The 26,960-nt window shown below is 33.1% G+C and overlaps 5 protein-coding genes and 2 long non-coding RNA genes across 7 annotated transcripts; 3 read left to right on the top strand and 4 right to left on the bottom strand.

Moving 5' to 3' along the window:
* Positions 1 to 212: 212 nt before the first annotated feature.
* LOC122528609 lies at positions 213 to 3,893 on the bottom strand. Its single transcript, XR_006306616.1, has 2 exons — positions 3,848 to 3,893; positions 213 to 3,657 (listed from the first exon to the last, which is right to left on the bottom strand). It is a non-coding gene; the product is annotated as an uncharacterized LOC122528609 (long non-coding RNA).
* A 1,947-nt stretch (positions 3,894 to 5,840) lies between these two features.
* LOC122528591 (synaptic vesicle glycoprotein 2B-like) lies at positions 5,841 to 9,228 on the top strand. Its single transcript, XM_043653881.1, has 4 exons — positions 5,841 to 6,078; positions 6,737 to 6,896; positions 7,520 to 7,647; positions 8,157 to 9,228. Exons 1-4 carry the CDS (start codon positions 5,841 to 5,843, stop codon positions 8,210 to 8,212), a joined length of 582 nt encoding a protein of 193 aa, XP_043509816.1. The 3' UTR covers positions 8,213 to 9,228.
* Positions 9,229 to 9,665: 437 nt separating this feature from the next.
* Positions 9,666 to 11,753, top strand: LOC122528603 (ubiquitin thioesterase OTU1). The gene is made up of 3 exons (XM_043653917.1): positions 9,666 to 10,373; positions 10,479 to 10,795; positions 10,871 to 11,753. Exons 1-3 carry the CDS (start codon positions 9,977 to 9,979, stop codon positions 11,087 to 11,089), a joined length of 933 nt encoding a protein of 310 aa, XP_043509852.1. The 5' UTR covers positions 9,666 to 9,976; the 3' UTR covers positions 11,090 to 11,753.
* A 2,078-nt stretch (positions 11,754 to 13,831) lies between these two features.
* On the bottom strand, positions 13,832 to 14,374 carry LOC122528610. The gene is made up of 2 exons (XR_006306617.1): positions 14,150 to 14,374; positions 13,832 to 14,052 (listed from the first exon to the last, which is right to left on the bottom strand). It is a non-coding gene; the product is annotated as an uncharacterized LOC122528610 (long non-coding RNA).
* Positions 14,375 to 14,742: 368 nt separating this feature from the next.
* On the top strand, positions 14,743 to 23,374 carry LOC122528598 (protein Lilipod). The gene is made up of 9 exons (XM_043653905.1): positions 14,743 to 15,144; positions 20,182 to 20,446; positions 20,803 to 20,906; positions 20,991 to 21,117; positions 21,184 to 21,252; positions 21,526 to 21,655; positions 21,741 to 22,089; positions 22,190 to 22,421; positions 22,726 to 23,374. Exons 1-9 carry the CDS (start codon positions 14,959 to 14,961, stop codon positions 22,962 to 22,964), a joined length of 1,701 nt encoding a protein of 566 aa, XP_043509840.1. The 5' UTR covers positions 14,743 to 14,958; the 3' UTR covers positions 22,965 to 23,374.
* A 441-nt stretch (positions 23,375 to 23,815) lies between these two features.
* On the bottom strand, positions 23,816 to 26,440 carry LOC122528605 (yrdC domain-containing protein, mitochondrial). Its single transcript, XM_043653919.1, has 2 exons — positions 26,306 to 26,440; positions 23,816 to 26,028 (listed from the first exon to the last, which is right to left on the bottom strand). Exons 1-2 carry the CDS (start codon positions 26,345 to 26,347, stop codon positions 25,264 to 25,266), a joined length of 807 nt encoding a protein of 268 aa, XP_043509854.1. The 5' UTR covers positions 26,348 to 26,440; the 3' UTR covers positions 23,816 to 25,263.
* On the bottom strand, positions 26,308 to 26,703 carry LOC122528607 (DNA-directed RNA polymerase III subunit RPC10). The gene has a single exon (XM_043653920.1). The coding sequence runs from the start codon at positions 26,632 to 26,634 to the stop codon at positions 26,308 to 26,310; it is 327 nt and encodes a 108-aa protein (XP_043509855.1). The 5' UTR covers positions 26,635 to 26,703.
* Positions 26,704 to 26,960: the final 257 nt, after the last annotated feature.

Raw genomic sequence — 26,960 nt, 5'->3', positions numbered from 1 at the left:
ATCAGTGATCGGACGAGAAAAGAACCTACAAACGTGACAATTAATTATCATCCTGCAATTTTACACGAAATATAATTACGATCTTGCAAAGACCAAGAGGGCCGAGGTCGATTGGTGTTGCAGTTTTATTACGGCATAAAATTTTCTCGTTAGGTTTATGACGCGGATGATAACTGTTTCGTAGAAACGTTAGGAAGGGAAAATTAGCAATCGATTTGGTAAGAGTACGTCTTTTATTGTACTTGAATGGCCGGCGTATAAACAGTCTACAATGTTATAAAAGTCTCGTGCATAGAAAAATAGAAGAGTAACGCGACAGTTGCGTTTGACATTCCGTTTTGTATCTACATGTTTATCCATATAAATTTATATATAGTCTGTATAATCCATATATATATAGATATATGCATATGTAGATGTCGAGACTGATCGATCAAATTAAGTTTCGTAAGAAGATGCCCGCACACGATCGATGCCCATGGATCGCGCATGAGCCTCTTAAACGTTGCAACTGCATCGTCAAAGCGATGTCGTAGCACTGCGTTAACAATACAAAAGATCGTCGCGTTTATCGTTTGTATTTATACAATTGAGCATTTGCTTCCTCTTCGGCTTCTTTTCAACTAAATATCAAATACTAAATACATTCGTCGATCTCTACTGATTCGTTTGGAATCTTCTTCTCTCGTTGCGCGTAATATAATGCGTTTCAGAATGTGAGGAGAATTATCTAAGAACGAGTGTAAAAATTTTCAAAATACATACTCTCTCAACAATTGTCCGTGTATAAAGTATATCCTATCGTCGATAGAAAAATAACATTTATGTGGTATACAAAACATCAGCCAACACGAGCGTGGTATACAAAAGTGACGAAAGTCGGAAACTGTTTGAACTGGATGTAAGTTGAAGAACTGTATAACTGAGGCATAAGTATTATTAGCGAATATAGTATATAGTATTGGTATAATTTACGAATTATCGTTCCGTGACGGTAACAAGTTTGGTAGTAAAGCAAATTCAATTTTGCAAATTGCGAGTCACCTGTAAGCCATGAGAAATACTAAAAAATTCTTCAACTTGTACAATTTGCAAATGTCGTCGATATTGGCAAATAATCGTCTTCGAAACTTTTCCACGTGCCTTCTCACAGTACCGTGTGTATTCGAATTTTGAAAAATAGGACAACAGCCATTTTCCTTCAACTAACTGATTCGTTGAAATTAGAAGAATCAAGTACAATATTACAAATACGCTACATACGTGTTACAGAGACTGCGACTAAACAAGAAATTTATCGTAGCTACTTTCTGAATTAGTCGGAAGGAATTGCCGCATAAGTACGATTGATGACATTGACATTCTAGAAACGTAGAAAAATATCCCGTATACATATACGCATCGTACGTACATAGGTATATACTTTCGTCGTTGTTAATCTTTCGATCCTTTGAGTATTTCGCTCGTTACACGAAGCAATCGCGCACAATTTTTCGTATCAATCGCAAGTACACTACCACCCAAAAGTCAAAAGTATCTGGATACTTGCTTACTTTTGACAAGGCAATTTGACAATCAAAGATAAACTTAATCAGAGTCAGAGTCGGGGCTAGCTGGCGGCCCTTGCCCCCACTTTCCTGATCGCTAGCGCCTATCCCCTCCACTGCATCGATCTCTCCACTTGCTTGGTGGGGGAAATTCAATGTAGTAGTAGTAGTGGAGGGGGTAGCGCTAGCGATGGGCGAAACTAGGGACAACGGTTCGCGGGCCGCCAGTTAGCCCCGATTTTGAATGACAAAGTCACAAGTAAAAAATAATGCGTTGTCAAATGACGAATGTACCTACATTCTGTATTGTACAATTCAAATCACGGATTTTACGTACGTATTCGTGCAATTATGGAAAGTTGAAAGACGTAAATACACACGCACAGAGTGTACGAGTATAAACACCTGAGAAATATCTAAAATATAGTATTCTTTTATGAAAATTTATCGCGTCGAGTCGGTCCAATTTTCTTCAGAGTTCTTCAACAGGAAAATAGAAATTTGCGCAAATAAAAATTTACGATCAGGTTAACGACCTAATATAATAAAGACGATTTTTCTTTTGTTTTAAATCTAATGAAATATTGCTGTCTGTGAAACGAGTTATGGCACAATTTTTGAACAAAATTTCCAACAAAATAATTTTCTAACGAAAACCGGTTGATTACCATCGATGATCAATTATCGATCAATCATCGAATGTCGACATTAAACGAGCAATTAAAAGTTTGTTATTTAATGATTTTATAAGCGGACGATTGCACGTTTTATCAATAACCGTGTGTTCGTTGCTATGTATTCGTTCGAGTGTCCAGATATTTGTGATTTATGAGTCACGTCGCAAAATATATACACTCGATCAACAAGCATTCTCTCAAAGTACAGGTATAGCACATATAAGTACATGTACCTATTAAGTTATTCAAGTTTGTATTAATTCCGACTTTGATTAATATTAGCTAGTATTTCCGCCACGCGGAAAGTACACAGGCACCATACTTTCATAATTAGAAGATCGTGTCTCTATATACAGATGTATAGATAAGTACATACATTCGTTGTGTACATAATTCATTATGAGAAAGAAATACTGTAAATTTAACGCTAACATTTTTCTTCTAAGTTCCTCTAACTGTAATATTACGTCGTATGTTATATCTATCTATCTATCTATCTATCTATATATATATATTTATAAGTATAATATTCTTTTTCATACCTAACATAACGAAACTCATACGGAAGAGTGCAAATGTTTTAACACTAGAAGCACCATGATTTCCATTTGACTTCTCCAAGCCTACGTATATCTTGAAAGTAAAGTTACAAATTAATTTAAACTTGTTATAATATTACACTGTACATGCACATATTTATCTGTAATATCTTTCCTTGAAATACTCGTTACAAGAATCGTTGTAATTTTTTGTGGAATTTAACAATACTTGTTCACGTTGACCACCACAATTAATCATTGCTAATTACAATCAAAGTCAATCGAAATTGTAATTTTAAGGAAATGTCGATTCGTTTCAAAAGTTTCGGCAGCTGAAAGATTTTAACTTATTCCCGCGTTAATGTACAACAGTAATATCTTTTTCAGTATACGTAGTCACTCGGTATAACGTTAACGGAATTATATTTGTAAGTACTTGCATCGTTGTATCGTTAGGTTAAAAATCAATTTGCTATGTGAATACTATGTAACTATATCTCGAAATTCGCAGCGAAACATTCCAGATTCTCGAAAATTTCAATTACGCTATAACCTAACTATTGATCTAGGAATTCTCATTTCCATCGATTCTATCAACTTTGTTTACTCGATCATTCTGCTGACTGGACATTTCTAGTGTTAAAGAGGAGATCCTCTCGTTATCAGTTTCCTTATACTCCTTGCTTCCAAACGAAATGCAATTTCACGATGAAAAAAGCAAACTAGGGTTGCTTTTTACAAGTATAAAAATGTTTCTGTAAAAATTTTTTTTCTTTTTCCTTTTCCATTTGTCTTACTTGCTTTATTCTAATCCATACTTTCGTTAAGATTTCTCAACGTCTGCCGCCTTCGGTCTCTTCCTTCCCGGCGTGAACAGGGCAAGTAAACCACTCACTGCAACGTAAAAACGTAATTGTGAAAAAAAAAAAGAAAAAAGAAATGACAGATGGTAGTTTAAAGATCAAGTTTAAACATCTCCTTCAATGAAAATTCCTTTCAAAGTTCAAAGATTAAATTTCGATCAATCGGATTATTAACGAGCTAGTTTCTCTGTTACATCTCACCACCAAAACACAGGTAATACATATACACATGTGTATTACAGTCAAACACGTTGATAAAAAATTTTTATAGAGATATTTAAAAAACATTGAAAACTGAATTATGCGTATGAAGAAAATGAAAAATGACATCTATGTAATAATACAAGCGTGAAAAATTAGAAAGTAGAAAGTAGAACGAATATGAATAAATTGATAGTCTACTGCATAATAACTGCAAAGTGTAACAAATATTGTCACGAAATGTTATCGCTGTTTCAACACGACGAATCAAACAAATCAAATGTACGCGATACGAAACATATGTATCGAGATAACTCTAAATCAAAGCCGGAGCTAACTGGCGGCCCACGAGCCTTTGCCCCCACTCTCTTTGCTCTCCCCACCACCGTTGAATCGATGCAATGGAGGGGGTAGCGCTCACAAGGAGAGCTGTTGCGTCATTGATTTTAATGAAATTTGATCTGTCGATTCTAAATCGAATATAATATACATATATATATAATTTGACTATATATATCCGAGCATTTCGGTCAATACTCATTGTTTACAGAGATATTTAATGTTTTAATCTTCTACGGATATACTCTAGAGATGTAACTCTTTTCTTGATCTGCAAGCAGTAACGTAGCAGCGAAACTGATAGCGTAGTGGATTCATATCCGGAGGTGACGTCAAATCTTTCTAGAGAAGAATATTATTGTATCATCTCTATTTTTGTTTTCTTTTTTTTCTTTCAAGTTTTCTTGTCTTTTTATGTAGAATACTGTGTTTTACATTTTTATAGTATCCCTAATTATTAATTTATTTAAAATGTCACAGAAAATTTCAATATAAAATACAACGTCGAACGTTACAATTTTTAATAACTAATATTTTGCAAAAGAACATTACACTGTCTAGGATGATAAGCGTCGTAAAAGCATGAAAAGCATAAACTATATCTGGCAGTATGAACATTTTATAAATGCCATATTATTGCACCAATACTTTGCGTTTCTTACATCGTCTGAAAAGCACACTTGGTTTACATTGAAAAATATGGATTTATGAGATATTAATTTTGTTGCGTACCAAAAATATTTAACCATTGCATTGAAAACTGGTGGCAGATAATTGATTATGAATCAATGAATGAATTTTGATAGCGTCTTCCCTACGTGAAAATTTATGATTATTTTGTGAAATTTCCATAGCATTCTATAATAGGGGCACTATAAAATTGTAATAATGGCGATGTAACTAGGGACATTGTAAAAATATAAAACGCAGTATTCTACATAAAAAAAAAAAAGAAAACAAAGAAAAGAAAGAAAGCAAAAATAGAGCTAATAGAAAAAAAGTTCTTCTGTGGGAGGATTCGAGAACCCTAAAACTTCCGGGTATGAATACATTACACTACAGCTTCGCTACTACATCACTACATCCAACTTTAAGAAAAAAAGTATGTATAGCTGTGATAGAAGATTAAAACATTAAATATCTCCGTAAATAATGAGTATTGACGGAAATGCCTGGACATATATATTAGTCAAATTATTTTTACTTTAGAATCGACCAAATTTCATTAAAATCGACGACCCAATAGCTAAGACCTCTCCTTGTAAGACCTAAAACGTACATAAATCGTATAGGTAGAAACAGCACAAATTTAACGAAGTGATTTCAAAATAAATAGCTTGTTAATAATAATTAAGTAATCAGAAGGAAAATTGTGTAGGTCCAAACACGGCGATGAGAAAAGATGATTACTTGCACGCTCTCACGACTCGCTACTATAATTTATAATTTCCCACGAGGTCATGTATCCCCTCGTCTGCGCCGAAATTATTACCCTCAAAACTTTCGTCTTCGCCCACGTATATAGACACAATCATACTGTCAGATTTTACGTCCTAAGACTTGCGCGGCCAAAACAGTCCCAAGGCTGTGACAATCTTCACAAAATTGATTTGACTCACTAGAGACTTTCTCAATCCCCACAATAGTTGATTGATTGTACGATTGATTATTCGAATGTTTCGTTGCCTAAATAGGTTCGAGCAATTTGAACACGAGAATCCTGGCGAAACCACGTCGGTTTGCATAGTGTCGTCCTTACCAAACAACGGAACCGTAGTCGACGCTTACGGATGCGACACGGTAATAGCGCCTTCCGTTTATCTGCACACGGTGTATATAGGACTCGCCTGTATCCCTGGCTCTATCATTCTACCGATTTTCGTACACAAACTTGGAGCCAAGTTCTTTTTGAGTAAGTATATGTATCTTACACTTACTTGTTACACGCGATGGTGTAATTAAGTGCCCACTTACTACTTATGCACATATACCGCTTGTAAACAGCTAAGAATAATAAAATAATTTCTTGTCTGGTTTTGTCATATATCGTGGAATGAACTTTAGTATAAAATTAAGAAGACACGTATGCACATGTGTATGTGAGTTGGGATGCAACGCAATGGAAACGATTAAAATAGACGCGAAATATGTGCGTGGATGAGGGTTTTAATGCCAGCGGCTAATGGTTTAAAAAACCATTTTGTGAAAACTATTTATACACGTGGTTTAGATTTAATTGGAAAGAAAGTCTCCCCTTAGGAGAGGAAACTTTAGTACGATTGACGCTATAGTCGAAACCGAAGCCCATTGTACAGGATGGAAAGAAAAGTTTGTCTGTGGCTGATCATAGATGAATTTTACATCTTCGATTTGATGGAAATACATATGAAGAACCTGCAGGATCAATTTTGTAGCAGGTTCTTCCTTCTCTGTACATACGTTGAGCACCAATGGCGACCAAACGCTGTGGCACTAAAACTATTTCGACTCGAAAGCTATCGCGCTGCATGGCACTTGATTCCATTGTCGTGCAATTGATGAAAAATGATAATTCTGTACTGTGTTTTCAGTCGTGTCGTTATTGGTATCCGGCGCCGTGACAGTCGCCTTCTATTTTGTGATCAATTCAACGCAGAACCTGATATTGTCGTGCGTGTTCGAGGCGCTGACGTCTCTCGGTATCTCGCTGGTCTATTGCGTAATCGTCGACATGTTCCCGACGAATCTCAGGTAAGCAACCACGCTCACCTTTGCCTGCAAGCTTTGATTTACTGTCACTTCTAATCCTAATCTAATTGTTAAAGCTGCATTCGTAACTTGTTGTATTAGATGCTCGTAGCAACGTGTGAAAATAATGCACGCGTCAAATGCTATTTGTTCGTTCACACTGTCGAATCGTTATCACATAACAGATATAACCAATGTAAAGAAAGCCGGTGGTATATAAAATTCAAAAGAGCAGACAGAAGAAAAGATAGATGAGCAGACAGAAAGGATCCTTGGACCTTCTGGGAACTGCGAGACGCCTAGAAAGCATAAGGATGCTACCTAAAGAGTATGAATGATACTCAGAAGTAGACGAAAGGAAATGCAACTCTGTGCAAGCTATGGAACCAGTCGAACGAACTAAAGCTTAATCAAATAATCACAAGATTTGTCTTTCCACTCTGTAGCCCTTCTAGTTTAATATTAATGTGCACATCTTCCCTTTATTTTCATTTTTATGGAAAATCATGCAACACACCCTGCACGAGTATCTTTTTTATATTTATTCTTGGAAAAGCTTTATTTCTTAAACAACTTTATTTCTCTTTCGCGGGTAATTGCAAATATACGAATTGTTAAATTTTCAGAGTAATGGCTGCGGCTCTATCTCTTACCATGGGTCGATTAGGCGCGCTGGTTGGCAACTTAGTGTTTGGCTACCTGATTGATTTAGCCTGCGTGATTCCAATAATTTTATTCGCAGTATTTTTATTCAGTAAGTGGATATTTCTCTTAATCGCATCTCTATAAAAATCATCCAGGAAAGAAAAATTCGAAAATTGGAATACGATTTGGGTCAGATATGGCAAAAATCGTATCAATCTCTTTTTTTTTTTTAACTTTTACGTCGCTTGATATTCAAAAAGATATTGAAAAAATTCGAAGACATACTTCTAAAGTGTACCTTTAGAAAATAAACGATACATATAAGATGTTTTTTTTTCAAACAAGTATATAAATATGTATGTACTTTGATCGATATTTATTAACATTATGAATATTATTTCAATGTTCTTGCATATTTAATTGCAAGATTGAATCGAAACTCTTTTACTGCTATTTGTTTAACCTAGAATAAATTTTCAGCGTGCGAAAGATTATTAAATTTTAAAATTGTATAAGTATATTCTATAAAAGCACATTTTATTTTCACCATAAACATCAGGACGCATATCTACATGAATAACAAATATACTAATTAATTTTCTACTATTTTCCTTTCAGTGTGCGGACTTATGTCTTTCTTGTTGCCGAAAACAGGGAAAGAGACACTCGCATAATCGAAGAACGACTCACCTCTGGAAGTGAATCGCGCGATAAAAACAAAAATATGTATTTCCGGAAGTGGAAAGATAATCGAAACGCCTTTCGATTGTCAAGAATCGCGCTCCTGCAAAAGAAGCTCGAGCTATAATCTTGACAAACATCAGCGTGTATATCATAAGAATAAACCACAAACACTTTGGTTTTCATAGGATCATGAAATTTTCAACAACGAAAATACGTTTTTACCTCGAGCAGCGTGTAAATTCGTGTAAATATGTAATATTTATTTTATTTTGTTTTACCTTGCGTATCATCTTGAAGATGAATAGATATTATAATTATAAATTATACAGGATAACTTATAGATGTTGTTAACCAAGGTTTGAATTGCGCGGCAAATAAATCGATTGAATAGTCGATAAGATGTCTTGCTTGCAACAGATTGTAAGACTCTAGTAACAAGAGGCTAAAAGATGAATTTATAATTCCTTTGTTCGACTTAAAACGAATAGATGTAATTTTAGATTATACGTGTTCAATTTTGAGGTTATATTATACATGTTCAATTTTACTAATTTTGAGGTTATGTTATACACGTTTAATCTTACTGCATGCATCTGAGTACATATATGAATATGTGTACTTATATATGTATGTACTTCAAACTATGTACTTATTAGTTGCCAATCGTTCTCCCTCGTCAAATTTGCAAGAAATATGTGAAAGGATAAAATTTCACTGATTTTGTTTAAATTGTATAACGCAATAGTCCGAATATGTATATTTTTTTAAATTCGTCTATTTAATCAATAAGACTGTAAATTGAGAAAGTCTGTAAATTGAGAAATAATTTCTTTTTTATATGACAGCGAATATTGAGATGGATTGAACAGTTCAAAGTTATTGATAGATGCAGAAATTGAATTGAGTTGATACTTTAGAGATTTTGCAACGTTAAATTTATAAATATTTGAAGGGTGTGAATCACAAACTCTTTCATACGAAGCGAAATAAATTGCAGATATCAATGCGAGGAACTGTTACGTAAGACCAGCAATATTTTAAATAAATCTATTTATACTTCGAATCGCGTTTAAAAAGAGCATCGTGAATAGCGACCCTGTATTCTGTATAATGTATATTATAATACGTACGAAACGTTCTTAACGCTGATGTCGAATAAATAATTTTCCCTATTAACCGATTGTCAAATGTATTATGTAATCCATCTATGTAACGAATACCCATAAATAAAAAAAAAAGTCACAAAAAAAATTTTAAACTCTCACTTTCAGGTTGCAGAAATTTGATAAAACGAGTCTCGACTGAAATTACGCGTCGGTAATGTCAAATCCACTCGTCTGGACCAGAAACGTAATTCATTCTTTATTGCCGGAATTATTAGACAGAAAAAGAAGAAACACTGCCAACGTGACAACACGAAAGTCCCTACATTCGCGAAAATTATAACCAACAAGCAGCTACGCTGTTCGTACGGTGGTGGAAATTACGATACGTGCCTGGTTGTGTGTCAAGTGCAACGATGAATCGCAAAAGATAGTCGATATTGGAGAGAGAGAAAAAAAAAAGGAGGAAAAAATACGCGACGTATGTGATCGCGAGTGATCAACGCCGCGTTCCGTCCTATGATATAATTCTCAAGTGAGAAACTCGAGGGAAATCATCCTGTCGCTCAGTGTTCCAACAGCCGATCCGATTGGCACGATCCTCCAGGCGAAATTCTCGTTTCTAGTCAGTTAAGTGGTCCGCGATAAACGATGGCCGGATATGTTTTGAGAGTGAAAACGAAATCAGGCCAGAAGGTCGTGAATGGACTGCTCCCGCAGGATAAACTAGGCAAATTGCGGTCGAAACTAGTTGAAATAACAGGAATACCAGCTGAAGCGCTTCACGTCCTCGGTGGTTTCCCACCGAGTCCGATCAATCTGAACGACGAGACGAGCTCCCTCGAGGCTTGTGGCATCATCTCGGGCGACACATTGATCGTCGAGGAAAAACCACTTTACAATGGGAAACAACAGTCCGATGAAGATATCGGACGATCTCATATTATCGACGAGAGAGATTTCACGAATACGCCTGGCGTACTGATGAAGAAGGTCGTACCTGCAGATAATTCTTGCTTGTTTACCAGCGTTGGTTATGTGCTTAATGGTACATAATGTAAATTGTATTAATATACTCTATACTATATATGTGTGTATATATATATATATATATGTATATATAAATCACAATATACTCAGAGGATATTTTCAGGCAAAGTTGATCCTAGCTGTGCAAGCTTTATGAGGGAGATCATAGCGAACGCTGTAGCATCTGATCCTGTAGAGTATTCTGAAGCTTTTCTAGGACGGCCGAACTTTGAATATTGTAAATGGATCTTAAAACCAGAATCGTGGGGTGGAGCAATAGAACTGTCGATATTATCTAAATTCTATGGATTAGAAATAGCAGTGATAGACAGTATTAATGCTATAATTAATAGATTCGGAGAAGATCAACATTATGCTCAAAGAGTCTTTCTAATATTTGACGGAATACATTATGATCCTCTATATTTGGAACCACTCGATGTAAGTACAGTATTAGTTGGTATTTAGTTTCACTGCCCTTGGTTTGAGTTCTTAATTTTCTGTGCTTGCGTTCAGGGTGGCAGTATTCAAACAATCTTCCCCGCAGAAGATGAGAAGATATTATTCGAAGCGGCTGAACTAGCGAAGGAAGTAAAATCTAGTCGTCAATTCACAGACATTCAAAAGTTTATGTTAATGTGCAATGATTGTAAGATCAAATTGAATGGTGAAATGGAAGCTCGGCAACACGCCAAGGAGACAGGTCATAAGAACTTCGGTGAAGTAGCCGTGTAGCAAATTAATAAAAATCAATCCCTCGGCAACTATTGGTCATCTTTCGAAGAGGACTGCTGTTTGAGAATCCTATTAAATTCAAGTCTCAAGCAGAATTTTCTACTTAAGCGAGGCTTGTAAGCAGATTAGCTATTTAATACTGATACATTGTTGTTAATGTAAGATTGTATGCAGTGCACTATGAGGATTGTTTAGACATGTAATATACACAGATTTTTAATTTTGACTAAAGACCCTTAAAACTCTTTTTTTTTTGACTAAAATCAAAATTCATGTAATCGCTTTCGTTTAACTCTAAATACAATGCAACCAGCTATCGTTTAATGTAATCGAGCATGATTTGTCTTTACCCAGTATATTTTTGTGTTTATTTTATTAATAACTACAAATAAATTTATTGAATTTCAAATCAACCCAAAATTCTGTGTATTTTGTTTAAAGTAGTACGATTGCGGAAAGAAAAATTAATAATTGTACGATCTTACCGCTCATTTTGATTTACGATTTAAGGGACTCGTTTAATGTAAATTTGTTGTTATTGATAATACGTCAAAGACTTGCACTCTTTGGCAGGATTAAGAATCTGTGATACTTGGTTAAATTTGCCTAAGCGGAATTCATAGCCTTACTGGCGGTAAATGTGTTCCACATCGCAAATATACATATATATATATGTATAAATATATATATATATATTTAAAAAAAAAAGGAAAAAAGTAATAATAATGAATAAATCGTAAAGTTGACTATATATAAGGCGAAATGGAGTTTTACTTAGTTTCGCTTTTAATGGCAGATCAATTTAGTACCGTTAATAGCGAATTTTATATGAGTAAACTACTGATCCCAGAAGGAAAAAGAAAACAAAAAAACGAAACGCTAATGTTAAATGCTAAGTGACATCCCATTTTATTAATAAAGAGATGTTGTTCGATGAAAAAGCTACAAAATATTATCGTAACGAATTTGATCTCTATTGCGCGTTTAATTTACAGTCTAAGTAATACAACAGAGAAATGAAACTGTATAGTTGTATAACAGTCTATTAAGCTTATATATAATTATGTATATGACGTATATATAACATTAGGATAGTACAATTATTTTTGTTATTGCGATTTTTACATGAATAAATATGCACTGTACAAAAAAAAGGAATATACAAATTTCGGTCGGTGAGAGGAAAAATGAAATTTAATTTCTTTTAATAACTATGTATGACATTTATCGAATATTTCTAGCACAACTTTTTTTTTTTACTTTTAAATAATTTACTATAAATTTACTATATCATCGTATTATATCATTAAATAATCTATAACAAACAAATTCGGAAATAAAAAAAAAAAGAATTTCATAATTACTTATACATACTACTTAAAAAAGAAATTCATGATTCAGATTTAAATTTATACATTACGTATTTTGTAAGTTCTATCTATCGTTTGAAAAAACTGAAATAAATCGGCTATTTATATTTCGTATCTTTCTCATGTAATTTTTGTTGCGTTTCAAATAACGGAAAAACTGAGATTGCAATGGCCGCCATTCAAAGCCATTATTGAGAAACAATTTGAACGAGATCTTTAAAGTTCGAAATCAAATTACTCACCAAGTCAGCAAGATGAATCAGCGTAAAATTATCATTGCTGCACACTGAATCCAAATTAGAAGAAATTAACTTTGTAACAACACATTTTCAAACGCATTTTGATAAAAGAATATGCGAAGTTCCACGCGCGTCGCGTTAGTTATACTGGAACTACCACACTGGTCAAATTCAAAATCTTTTATTGAAATTTTTGACTTGCAACGATGTAATTTTTGCAAGTTTGAATCAAACTATATGGAAAAAACATGTATCTTCTCATAAATAACTTTAACTCTTTTTAGTATGAGTTTTATATTTACTATTAGCATGCAGTAATTTATTACAACGTTATAAATGCAATTTTTTACGCGCGTCACGCTAGTAATACTGGAACTACCACGTTAGTCAAATTCAAAATTTTTCATCGACATTTTAGACTTGCAATGGTGTCTATTTGAATTTGAACAAAGTGCAAAGTATGTACATATGTAGCGACGACTTTACATTTACACAAGCAAATAATTTTGCATTCTTTGGATGTACATTTTAAAGTCAGTATTTACGCTGAATTTTGATCTAAACTTTCAATAATTTACGAAAAACTAAATATTTCTCAAACGGTCTATTGAAAAATGTCTACATCGATTTATAACGAGGAAAATTTGTTTTTATACTTGTTTGTGATTTAAATAGAACATAAGAAAACAGCTGAGAATCTAAAAACAAAGATGCAAACTGCAAAATTTCATAAATTAATATCCCTAATTAGTTTTTTTTCTTATAAATGAAAATTTGATTAATATTTTTTTTTATTTAATAACTTGAGGTCTATGCTTAACCTGTATGTTACATAGTATGTTACATACTATGTATCAGTAAGCTACATATTGTTACATACTATATAACACGTAGTTCTGAAACATATACATACATACAAGAAATAAATATGTGAATTAATACGAAAAATTAATATAATTTAAATATAAAAAATAGCTTGTTACAAAAATAAATACATTTTTGATATGTCGTGTCATACATCAAAATTATGTAGCAACTCTTTGGTTAATAATCCATACAATCCATGTTTAGATATTTTTTTGTTGTAAATGTGTTGGATATTTTGCAGTAACGTTGAAAATAATTGCCACCTGTTATTCTAGTTTGTGTTTTGAATTTATTTTCAACTTGTGATTGTATTTTTTTTATTTTATTACTTGTAGCAATTGGTATATGAATAAGTGTACGTTGAGCATTTATTTTTGCAGCCGTTGCCTTGGCTTCTTTATCTGTCCATTTCCTCCAGCATAAGAAGAAACTCACAATGTCAAGATACTGCATTTGCCCTTTTTCTGTTGTTTATTATGTATTTGTCCTAGATTAAAGAGACAAGGTTCTTAAATTTTGGACAAACAAAGTTCTATGTTTAAAGTTTAGTCATTATTGATGTAATTTATTGCCAATTCAACTACCAAACATTCTGTTGTAGAGATAGAGGCCATTGAAATTGTAATGTTTTGCTTGTTCTTTGGAATAACGCAGGTTGCAAATTGATCAATTTATAGCATCGAAATGTGTATTAGCTACAAGTTGCGGCAAGATGGCGATGACTATGGACATAGACAAGGTATATGAATAGACCTAACGTGCAATGTATTTTTTTGTGCCTTGTTATTTTCATGTCACATCCTGTCGTAGCGTCGCAGCGCTACTAGTGATGAAAATTAAAATCAAAAAGTATGGACACTGTTGCCATGTCTGCTCCGAGAATTATTGAATTGACGATATTCCATCAATAAAAAAGTACAATGATTTTGAACAGCGATTATTTGGAAATTGAGACGAAGAATTTATTATACATTTGATTATTTACGTCTAATTTATTACGCTATATTTTTATTAATAACGTAATTCGATATGAATTAAATATAGCGTTTTCTTTCTATTTATTTCAGTGTTAGCTAGGGAATTGGGAAACAGTCGGTAAGCGTGAGTATTGGCGTGGCGTGTGGCCAGAGCACATGTCTAGATGGCAGGGTGCGATTAAAACAGATACAAGGTACGACGCACCGTATTTAGTAGGCTGCCAGACTGCCAGAGTGCCAACTGCATTCGGGGATCGGTGATCAGTGATTGTATATTTCATTGTCGCACGAGAAGCAACGAGTTAGGAAATGTGATCCGTTTCGCAGGGGGATGGCAATGGTAGTTTCCTGCTTTTAATTTATAGGGGAAAAAGAGAAAAAACAGAAGCTCTTGTCCCAAGACGAGAGTACGTCCTATGTCAGTCGTGAAAATCTGGGCATGGTGTGTTACGGGAAAAGATTATCGGTATAAAAAAAATGTCGTTATTGCTGCTGACAACGATACGTTCAGCCAAAAGGAATTCACTGACAAACAGGTGAAGATGGAAGATGAAGCGGACATTAGAGAGCAATTATTTCACAATACAGTACGGGAGAATATCGTGAGTAAAAATCAAACAGATGTTTATAGTCGTAGTGAGCCTTGTTTATTGACTACATAGTAGGTTCTTGAAGTTTCTTGCAACGTTCCTGGCAAATAGACAATTGCCACGTTCCCCGCGATTAAATTCAACGTTTCTTTCTGTTAACCAATATTTCAACGTATGAAATTGAATTTTAGAAACGATACAATAAATCCTGATCATTTGTTTCCTTATCTAAGTGAAATTCTTTCGTTCTCACTTTGTAACTGTGCGTTTTGTAGAATTCGAGAAGTAGAAGAAATAAAATTAAAGATAGATTCTTCGTTATACGTGAGATAACAAGTGAGAATTAAATACACACATTGCGTTATTTATTAATTTTATGTAACAAACATTTCGTACAGTAAAGTGATAGTGTGATGACTCTAGCATGCTTATCTTGGAATTTTTATTTTTATGTCGAAGTTAAAAGGAATTCGCATGAAAATGCGAAAAGAAAAGGAACAAAGAAATCTGCAGTTGCAGATGCATGTGCATATATAGCCTATTATAGTTGACAGTAAAAAGTAAAAAATATAACTCTAAGACCTCTCTGTCCAATTAGTATATCCAATATTTATAAATTTTTTAAAAAATACTACTACATGTGTCCATGTTTAATTGACTATTAATGTTGAGACTGTCGTATATATTTACATGAAAATTAATGGATTTTAATTGTTTCTAATTTCCATAGTTGATACTAATCACGCATGCATCTGTTTTTCGATGATCTGTTTTGCATATCAGGTTGTGTAACAAAGATAGAATGAGATTTTAATTTATTTCGTTTATTGGTATATGAACATTTATGGAAACTTTTTCTTTGTCATATATTTTTTTATACAAAATTATACAAAATGTTAAAATTTCATTAACACTTTAACGAGATTCGGTTTTCTTCATTATTATATTAGTAAAACTTGAAATAGATCTAAAAATGTAACAAGTAAATATAGGGTTATAAAAATATTTGTAATCTTTAATATTCAGTGGATTTAACAGGTATTATATGCTAGAAATAGCTATTCATGTTGTATATTAAACCTATACACCTATGTTCGCAATAAGTTTACATTAAAATGTTTTGTATAACACATAATGCACAAAGTGAAGTTTAAATACTTTCGTGGGCCGTTATATGTACAGGGTGTTCCAAACTTAAACAGACAAACTGCAAGGGCTTGATCTATACATAAAAGGAAGAAAAAATACGATATAAAGTTTGTTGGGAAACACTTTGTTACAGAGTTAGAAGCAAAAATGTATCTATGAATTTTTTACCATTTAATTTTTATTTATGAAAACTTTAAACCAAAAAATTTATTCAACAGAAGTAACGCACACATGGAGAACCAGTGCAGGGATCACAAGTATGTAATGCGTGGTCAACGACTCGGCGAGAAAGTATCGAGAAAGAAAATATAAATTAAGAATGAGAAAATTAGCAGAAAATTAAAATGTAATTTTTTATTGAATGGAAATTCAGCAAAATTCTCAGAAACTTCTTATTCTTAAATAATTTTATTATTCACCGAAGCTTGATGGAGTTAAAAATTATTTTTCATTCTAATTATTGTGTTTTATTACAATTAATGGATACGAAATTGTCATGAGAAAAAACATATACTCAACGACGCCATCTCTGTACCGTAATGAAAAATGCATTGCTACTTATATATTTCATGTATACAATATTTCTTCATAACTCTTTAATGTCGAATTTTATGTACTTTTCTTCTTCTCTTTATGTGTAGATTAAGTCTTTGTTTAAGTTCGGAACAGTTTGTGTATAAATAAGCAAGTCCTTATATACATCGTATCGAAAAATGTATGAATATCACACGCATTGCGTTTATGATGTATCATCAGTATATCTCCTCTTGACTTTACGTCTTTTTGTTCAATACATACAACTGGTTGATTATCATTAGTCAGTGCACGAAGGAATGTGAAAATGTGCTCCTTGCGATTTATTCTTTCTCGATACTTTCTCGCCGAGTCGTTGACCACGCATTACATACTTGTGATCCCTGACCGGTTTTTCCTTCTAGCTTGGTTAATCGCAAAAAGCGGTTTCCAACTAACTATACAGCTTCTTCAATTGCTTCAACGATCTTGTCCACTTTGAACATAGTTGCATAGATTTCTCCTATACTTCCTAGAATATTAGTCTTTATTATTGTTCCATTAAGCTCATTTCGATTACGTGCATGATAAGATGCAAGCTTTCCCTAATGTTCTTGATAAAATATTCGAGAAATTGCTTTGAAATTTTAACGTAGATCTCTTAAAAAATATTGGAAAATATGGTGTAATTTAATTAAAAAAAGAAAGCAAAATAAGAAAGAGAAGTTATTCTTTTGAGTTTTCTTTCAATAATAGTTAAGAAAATATTTATTATATTTTAAGAAACGAAAAGTGTAATATTTTTTATACTTCACATCCTGATAATATAATTTTTCTGCTTATCCATGCAAGTTTACGCTATGTATAGTAGAAATCAATATCTTTTTTACTGACTGTACAAGATGCACATAAATTTGTGGGACATTCTGGAAAGTATTACCTCTCGCCATTTCTAGGTACATTCTACATTTCTAGTAACGGACAAATAACGGTGAGAAAAAGACCTGCTTTAATAGCAGCTATTGCATAGAAATTTTTCTAGTAAAAATATCGCCAGCATTCTTCGTTTAGAAAGGCCTTTTTTTTCGTTTTTTCTCATGTTCAGTTCAAACTGATATATACAGTACATAACATATTATATTTCCGGCGATATATGAAAACAAAACATAAAAGACAAAAAGTAAGAACCTGGAAAATAAGTATGAAAGTAAATAAATACGTACAAAAATATAAATGAAAAAATGACTCTCTTGTTAGGGGCAATGAACTATAGAATTAGTGGTTGTTTTCTCATTCGTTTCTCTTCCAACTTAATCGTACCTAATAAAGTTAATAGTACGTTAATTAGTACTGATCATGATACTTAGTCACCAAAAACAGTAGCTAACAATACCTTAAAGTGAATAATAAGATGATAATAGTTCTAGCAAAAAGAGCGTCGATAACATTACATTTGATATACTGCTATAAAAGATATACATACATACTTTAAAAGAACAAAGATTCATTTTTATCTATTCAGCCTTTATTGAAAGACTCAGAATTTATTTCTGTTCATAATTAAATTTGTTTTCCAAGACTAGGATGAATTCTTATTTAAATAGCGCAATTAATTTCAAAATATGTATATATGCAATGAACTACAATGAAATAATATTTATGTTTTCGTAAATAGAACTAAAAATTTATCAACAATAATTTAATATCAATAATATTACGTAAAATCGATTGGGACGTTTGAACATTTTTATCGACAAATCTATGGCCGATAAGTTATCAATATTCGATTAATAATTGGCATTGAATCAATATCGCTCTTGCAATAACTACTGTTTGTATTTGTACGTGCATTGTTCGTGTACCGTTTAAAAAGAAACGCCATCGACTTGTTATAGGACACGGTAGGGAAAAAGAGAATGGAAAATTAATGCTAGCGTTCGATATAATCAGGTGAGGCACACGGAAGTATGTTATGCCGGAAGTTTCAGCTAATGATAGTGTTCTATCGTTCTCTCGAAAACGACAGGTTTACATTTCTAGTATCGTCAGTACTGCAGTAAAATTGTTGCAATCATGACGACAATTTGTTGAATATTTAAATTTAGGGCGACAGCTGTTGATGCATTATATCATATCTGTAACTCGAAGTAAATGGCAAAGGAGTTTGGCAAACAACGCGTATTCAACAAATTCAATTTTTAACTCGATACTTTTATCGCGTCACATATCCTAGTAAAATTCCATTGATTTATGAATATCTCTATCTATGATCCAGAATTTCTACTGACGCGTAATTACGAGGAGCAAGAGATCTTTCGACAAGCGTAAAGTACGTGTAACTTGACTCCGAACCTACCGACACACGGTACATCTACCGTGATTCCTACCACGGCCGGTCAAAGTTGTTTCTACTCATTATTTGTGAACCGCATTTTTTATTACATGAATACGGTATATCTACATATTTAGCCTGCCACGGTTTTTTTTTTCAATCATAGTAAATAAAACGGTGACAAAGATCAAGGCATATTAAAAATAAACATATCGGGAAAAATAAACATATCGGATCATTTTTCCTTCGCATGTAAATCCACGTCACGATTATCGACAATTGCTTGAGATTACGTATCATTTGATGTAACATACGTTTTCGGCTAAAGTCACGCCATACTTGCATTACCTTTTGTAACAACTTTATATTAGTTTCCGAATTGTGTCTTCGACAGACTACTATTATAAAAAAAATATTGGTCTACTAAACTGATCTATTACTAAATCGTCAAAACTGGTCAAATGACCGGTCGTGGTAGGTTTAGTATTAATATTGACGTCATTAATCATATTCAACGTAACGTTTCGTCACAGTTACACTTCTAAAGCTGCAATTGATCCTGGCATTTATTTTTAGTTTTGCATGTTTTAAGACTGATTTTTTACATCGGTGTGTAGGACGTTATCACGGACATTTTTCATCGTTATTCTTGCTCTTCGCATCTAGTATTGCTTCACAATGTACATTGTGTGATTATTATCGTAATCATTTCTCTGTTGGATACGATGTCAAATGTAACAAATGATGAAACACTATCAAAAACACACATTCATGAGTACAAACATTCTTAGCCGTAGTCGTATAAAGCTGATTCTTTGGAATTTATTTTTTTTATAAATAATCGAATATCTTCTATGTTAAAGACACGTGGCATATTGTTTATTAAGAACGACTCTACATATATACATACATACATTTATTGATAAATCGAATTTATTAACTAAAATATTAGTTTCCAAATTTTTTCAAACACACACACACACACACACACACACACACACATATATAAAGAAAGTATAAAAGTGCGAAAAAAAGACATTTTGTGACTGTTTCAGATATTCTTCCTTTTATTTTTGGTTCTTTACGTTTCGAGCTACGCGTTGATCGCGAAATTTCGCCGAAAAGACCGCGAGGATTATTTTTCTGTGGACGAAGATGAGGCTACGGTGTACAGGACCAGCCTTTGGTTATGTACCGTTGCCCTGACGGTTTCCGTTGGAGCAACCTTGCTGCTTCCTGTTTCGATTGCAAGCAACGAAGTGCTGATTTTATACCCGAACAGTTATTATGTCAAGTGGCTCAACAGTTCACTCATCCAAGGTACGTACATACATGCGTGTATGAGCCATTCATAAAAATCAGACCTCCCCACTGTTTGTTTCATTAGTCCCTCAAGTATTCAGAGAAGTAACAGTGGGAGATCCTTTTTCTAGATATTCAAAATAACGCTATGGAACGGTCATTCAGCGTCAAAATCGTTGTTACATGATTAAAATTATTAAAATATGTGTATTTGTGATATTTCTTATTGATTATTTTATATTTCTCTTAAACGTTATTATTTTGTATTGTTTTCCTTCCTTCTAAATCTTTAAATATCTGGAAAAAGGAATAGTTGTCATATCTTTTGTACGAGATAATTGCAATTATTTATAATTATTGTTATTTACAATTAGGTCTATGGAATCATGTGTTTCTCTTTTCAAATTTATCTCTCTTCGTATTTTTACCGTTCGCATACTTGTTCACGGAGTCAGAAGGATTCGTTGGCTATAAAAAGGTAAAACCAAGGGATTAATCGCGTGATATTTTGAATGCTTTAAAAAAAATAAAAATAAAATTAAAAAACATTTTTTAATTGTAGGGTGTAATGGCTAGAGTCTACGAAACTGTGACGGTTCTTTGCCTATTAGGAACACTCGTATTAGGAATGACATATATTTTATCAGCGCTCATTGATCATCAAAAGTCCAGCCTTCATACATTGCTCAGTAAGTTTGGAGTGTTTCAAGTTCAAGGTGCATTTACAAAGATTACCACTATCTTTATTATTTCAGATTTATCGACTTACTATTTACCTTTCCTTTACTCTTGCGTTTCTTTTGTTGGAGTTGTTATGTTATTATGTAAGTATGACTAAATAATTATAACAAAATTATATAGTGAAATAATCATTGTTGTTAATTCGACTGATAATCATAGTGACATAAATCAATTAATTGCTATCTTTATATAAATTCAAACAGCGATCTATATTTATTCTTGTAAAAAGTTTATCTTATTTTTTAAAATCATAAAAATGTCAATGCATGATAAAAAGTAAAATTACGATTTAATTATAAAACAAATGAAACGATACTTTTAAGAGTTTAAATATGTGACTAAATCGAAATTTACAGTATGTACACCAATGGGATTTGTACGATTGTTCGGAGTAGTTGGCTCATTTCTGGTAAAACCGCAGTTCCTAAAAAATTTAGACGAAGAGTTTTTTGCGTACAGACTAGAGGAGGACTGTATTCGTAGAAGGTCAGTTATCGATTACTGTTTCCACCGTCCACAAATTCATGAACATGCCTATAATCACTTCATAAAAGCATTATTACATATATAGACTGCAACACGCGAAAGCAACGGGAAAATCGTACGTTTCGCCAGTGCCTATGTCGATACCAGCTTGCGGTTTGGTGTTCGAAGATGATGAGTTTCTGAACACAAGTCCGAGCTTGATGTGCTTGAGAAACGGTGCTCTTCAGCGCGGACTGGCCCAGCGTTTGGAAGATATTCAGAAACGCAGGGGTACTTTGGATCGGCAAAGGCGGACCTGGTGGGTTCGCAGGACTTTGCTGTACCCTTTAGCCATGCTGGCGCTACTTGTACTTTCCACTGCCACAGCTCTATTAGCAGTTCAAAACACACTAGAGCTGCTTATTGGTATTAAAGCGTTGCCTTTGAGCACAAGGGTTAGTATGCAAGTTAAATATAAATCAGAACAAACGAACGAAACTTTTACATCGGATTGATTTAATAAAAAAACGATGAACACGTTTTATAAATGTTTAGCAATTCACTCTAGGCATCAGCTCGTTGTCAAAACTAGGTCCTATTGGAGCAACAATTGAAGTGGCAGTAATTTTGTATCTAGCTGCTACGAGTGCAATAGGTCTGTATACACTTCCTGGTGTTAAGAGCTTTCGACCACGACTTCATTCCACGCCACTTACACACCTTATTGCGAATTGCGCTCTCCTTCTTGTACTGAGCTCAGCGTTGCCGCTGTTATCTCGAATATTAGGTAAATCTATTCATTTTAAGACAATTAAAGATCACGCAAGAAAAGTATGATAAGCTCCCTTTTCGTTGATTTTGTTGAAAAGAGAATTGAATTCGAAGGTACAAGTCCTTTCAAAAGGACATGTGCGATAAATCTGCAATCCCAAGACCAAATAAATTTAAAAATTGTTCTGTATATTGTGTAAGATGCCAAATGTGACTTATTATGTTTCTTAGCCGTGGTTTTCAATTGAAAGCGAACTAGAACGAAGTAGGTTTATCATTGATTTTTTACTCGTAATGTATCGTTGAATCATTTGTTTCAGGTATGACAAACTTTGATTTGCTCGGCGATTTTGGTCGTATCGAATGGCTTGGTAACTTTGAACTTGTACTGTTCTATAATTTAATATTTGCCACGGCGGCGATTGGTTGTCTAGCGACGAAGTTTACGGCAACCGTTCGCAAAGAAATTTACGTGAGATTAAGGAGCAGCTTAATAGGAATCTTCAAGAGCGAAAGTAAAAGAAGTTCTCTAGGGATGTTTTATACAAAAGAAGATTAGACTGACTTACGTTATAGGCAAGAGAAAAAACAAATATTCTGCGTTGAATAAAAAAACAAACAAACAAGATGAAACTTAAAAATAAACAATTATATTCACGTAATGTTAATCATGTAGACGTATAAAATAATTAATTAGGTAGTGTGAATGTGTGTGTGAGTATATTTAGAACTGCGCATTCATGAGACACTATTTTAATTTTGATGGCACGTGATGCTGGTAGAATATGTTTAGGAATTCAATTGAATAAGGCCAGTCACAGACATCGAGCATGTTTGGCACGTATGGCCACCATGGGCGTATAGCTACGTTAATTATTTATTATATGATCACTATTTTAATAATTATTTATCGAAAGTATACATACCAATCTTATATGAATGAGTTTACTTAGAATGTGAACTCAGTGTAAAAACAACGCAGTATTGTGATAAAGACACGCGTATGCAAATGTAGGGGAATAAAAAAAAAAAATTCTCAATAGAATTTTTTACTATTTTACTATTTCTGCGAATGGAAGAAAAACATTACGATTCCTTTTTCTAAAATAGTGATTACTGTTTGAATGTGTATTTACTTCAAGATACGAGTGTTAATACGTTAATTAAGCATAAATGAACATGTATAATACACTTTTAGGAATTCCAATAGTTAATCTTCGTTCTTCAGATAGCAAAAATATCCAGGCCACTAAAATGTGCCTAATTGATCATTTTAACCGGATAATATATAAGAAATACAATTATATTTACATTGTATTGTGTTGTGATAGTCTTCATTTAATAATCACGTTTGAATGCATTTTATTAATTTATTTTTATTAATTGACTCGTTTGAATAATTACGTTTTATAGATGTCGGATAAATACATTTGTAACGAATGTAACAATACGCATTTTAAAATGCATGCGAATTACTTGGATGATAACAAGGGATCTTAAAATGTTATCATCTCGACTGATTTGCCTGTCATTAATTCATTCTAATGTAAAAATGGCGTAGATTATTTATTTAGCTTAAAATGAAAAACGAACCCTCTTTTATCAATTGGTTGCGTTTAATATTTAATAAGTGAAAGGAATAATACTACTTCACAATAATATTATGTGATATGTATCTTGTCAAAGAGACAATACAATATTGTTAAGAAACAAGAAACAGTGAGGATATGTTCACTGATGAATTATTAATACATTTAATCAGAACAATATCTCAGGATATAATATACCGCTTAATACTTGTTAATATTATTACCACATGCATTGTGGATTTGTTTATAAGATTGGAATTCTCGATTCGAGGATTTTTTGTATGACAAACTCTTTGCGGTCGGGCCCTGGCGAGGCTGTTTTACTGTTGTAGTCGCATGCCGGCACGGGTATGCGACGATTATTTAAACAGTCAAACTTAACATTATTTTGTCGCGTTATGCACTCATTTTTAAACACTGTAGATCCTTTGACTGGAAGAACAATCGTTCTTTCAATTAGTTGAGATTGTTCTTTCCACAGAAGCAGCAGACTCAGTATTACTGTAATATTTACTAATTTTTTTTTTCATTGTTATTTATCTGATTTTTTTACAGTTGTAAAAATTATACTCTGAAATGTCTAAAAAGAGACGAGAGCCTAGTGATTATGAAGATGTGCAAAGCAGTAGTGATGAGTTTTATATGAATCATAATTATATTGATGATTATGATGACTACACTGACAAATCAGATAATGGTAGTGATATTATAGTGCCTAGAAACCGGGATTATATATCGAGGATTGCTTTGAAATACCAAAGAAAACTATAGATCTGTATAAAATATCGAACACAAAGATAACAAGTAATATGCACACAGCTTAAACATACTCGTTTGAATAAAATTTATACGTTTAGACAATAATAAATTGATTGAATGTGCGCCACTCAAAAATAATTCCGACCAACACGACTATCATGTCTACAAAAAATACGACCGCAAAGAGTTAATAGCTGCGTAAATAAAAGAACAAAAAATGGAATAATTTAATGATGTATTTGAGATTTAAGGAGAGTATTTGTTATTTAGTTTTTTACAATGCTTTAAATAATACGTAAATTCTTATATACGTAAATCATCATTTTCAACATACTACATTTTAGCATGCAATATTCATGAATTACACGATTATCAGAATAAACAAATTATAATTTATTTGTATTAGTTTATTTCTTTTTATTAAATACTCGTCTGTCTTATTTCATTGTTCAAATACAACATCTATGGTGTCAAAATACAAATAACATTCAGATTGCAACAATAATAAATCTAATCTACAATACTTTGTAAGTTGTATTTTTTTAACGCGTAATTAATTTCATGTGCCCCAACTCCAGCGCGAACAATTTTGTAATAGCCTGGTTTGGATAAATCAACTATCGTCGATCCACGTCTCAAAGCATTATATGATTTACCAAACTTTGTTGTGTCGTAAAATATCCCATCTAATTTCTTCCATAAATTTTGAAATTCCGAAGGGTATAAGCAACTGGATTGATTGCTTAAATTAGCACTCGTTAATGCTAATGGTCCTGTTACTGCAGTGACATTATTTATAAATTCATAATCTGGAATTCTAATGCCTACAGTGTCATGATCAGGATTCAAAGCAGGATTCAATGCTGGCGTTCGTTTCAAAATAATTGTATATGGCCCTGGTAATAATAATGTTAATAAATCGTATGGCACATGATCGACGACACCCCATTTCTCTATATTTTTCACGTTACTGACGCAAATAGATAATGGCTTGTTTGCATCACGTTTTTTAATTTCATAGAGCTTTTCAATAGCATCAGCATTTGATACAACACAAGCAAGACCATATATTGTATCTGTTGGAAGTGCTACAACTTTATTTTCTAGCAATAATTTGCTAGCTACTGCCACGGATCGTTTTCCTTTGCACATCCAATGATTACTATACTTTGTTAACACCTCTATCTCCTCTTCAACGGAATTTAATAGAACACTCATTGGGCCCAATTTTTGTATTCTTGAAATTGTTCTCTTTCCATCAAGTAAGAAACGGCACTGTTTTACAAAAAGATAAATTTATCAATTAGTTCTAGAGTTAACAATACATAAATACAGTATAAAAATAAATAAGGCTAATAAAAGTATTTAAAGTTATTAGAAAACACTTATGTATATGTGTGTTTAATTTCTTCTACCAGTATTGTAAAGAAATAACATAAACGATTCTAAATTCCAAAATAAATGGTAATATACTTAATATCGTGAAAAATTCTATATGTTCAATTTCGCTAAGAACAACGTTGAAAATGAATGGCAAAACTTATCAACATGCCTTTATTCGCGCCAGTTGTGGCCACATTGAGGATTGCAACATCTGTAGAACGTCGTCATAGGTTCGTCGGCGGATCTCGTTTGAATTTGCATGAAATACGCTCTAGGATTAGAGCACTTTGGACACCTCTCTTCAGTGGAGTCGACGTTCTCCCAAGCCGCGCTTCCGCCTAACACATCGTCCACTTCTTTTAATTTCGGATACGTACGACTGCTCACTTTCCTCACGACGTTGAATACGTACGGGCACGTGTTGCACGCGAAACGCAACGCTTGCAAAGCTTCCTCTATACGAAGCAGATTGCCGCACGTTGGACAAAACAATAACATCGTGTAAATACAGATCGAATCATCAAAGGGCGAACTAATCAGTCAAATTTGTATTGAATTACCAAGTTTATCAAACTTTCAAACAACATGCAAGTTTTCAACCGGTTCAAATCAACATGTATAACATTAGTCAATGGTAAAAGTAAGCAGCCGATGAAGGCTCAATCTAGGTGCAATATAAGACCCTATTTTCATGAAAATAAAGTTTAGGTGCGCTCAATTGGAGATCAATTCGATAGTACGCATAATTTATTCTCTCGAAGACGAAGTGTTTTATGAAAGTATTTTATTCTACGTTTTTAATTTATTTTCGAATACGCATGTAA

This window comes from Frieseomelitta varia, unplaced genomic scaffold (genome assembly GCF_011392965.1).
Source record: "Frieseomelitta varia isolate USP_RPSP 00005682 unplaced genomic scaffold, Fvar_1.2 scaffold_253, whole genome shotgun sequence".
In the NCBI taxonomy this organism is placed as follows: Eukaryota; Metazoa; Arthropoda; class Insecta; order Hymenoptera; family Apidae; genus Frieseomelitta; species Frieseomelitta varia.
The sequence above is the reverse complement of the archived record's forward strand: the minus strand, read 5'-3'. Positions and strand labels throughout refer to the sequence as shown.

Excerpts from the sequence above, each read along its gene's own strand:
- LOC122528591 (XM_043653881.1), top strand. The coding sequence starts at position 5,841 with ATGTTTCGTTGCCTAAATAGGTTCGAGCAATTTGAACACGAGAATCCT. Across the intron at positions 6,079-6,736 it reads TGGAGCCAAGTTCTTTTTGA|TCGTGTCGTTATTGGTATCC; the intron begins GTAAGTATATGT and ends CTGTGTTTTCAG. Across the intron at positions 7,648-8,156 it reads ATTCGCAGTATTTTTATTCA|TGTGCGGACTTATGTCTTTC; the intron begins GTAAGTGGATAT and ends TTTTCCTTTCAG.
- LOC122528605 (XM_043653919.1), bottom strand. The coding sequence starts at position 26,347 with ATGTTGCAATCCTCAATGTGGCCACAACTGGCGCGAATAAAG. Across the intron at positions 26,029-26,305 it reads CACAACTGGCGCGAATAAAG|TGCCGTTTCTTACTTGATGG; the intron begins GCATGTTGATAA and ends TTTGTAAAACAG.
- LOC122528603 (XM_043653917.1), top strand. The coding sequence starts at position 9,977 with ATGGCCGGATATGTTTTGAGAGTGAAAACGAAATCAGGCCAGAAGGTC. Across the intron at positions 10,374-10,478 it reads CGTTGGTTATGTGCTTAATG|GCAAAGTTGATCCTAGCTGT; the intron begins GTACATAATGTA and ends GGATATTTTCAG. Across the intron at positions 10,796-10,870 it reads TATATTTGGAACCACTCGAT|GGTGGCAGTATTCAAACAAT; the intron begins GTAAGTACAGTA and ends GCTTGCGTTCAG.
- LOC122528598 (XM_043653905.1), top strand. The coding sequence starts at position 14,959 with ATGTCAGTCGTGAAAATCTGGGCATGGTGTGTTACGGGAAAAGATTAT. Across the intron at positions 15,145-20,181 it reads ATACAGTACGGGAGAATATC|ATATTCTTCCTTTTATTTTT; the intron begins GTGAGTAAAAAT and ends TGACTGTTTCAG. Across the intron at positions 21,656-21,740 it reads GAGGACTGTATTCGTAGAAG|ACTGCAACACGCGAAAGCAA; the intron begins GTCAGTTATCGA and ends TTACATATATAG.
- LOC122528607 (XM_043653920.1), bottom strand. The coding sequence starts at position 26,634 with ATGTTATTGTTTTGTCCAACGTGCGGCAATCTGCTTCGTATAGAGGAA.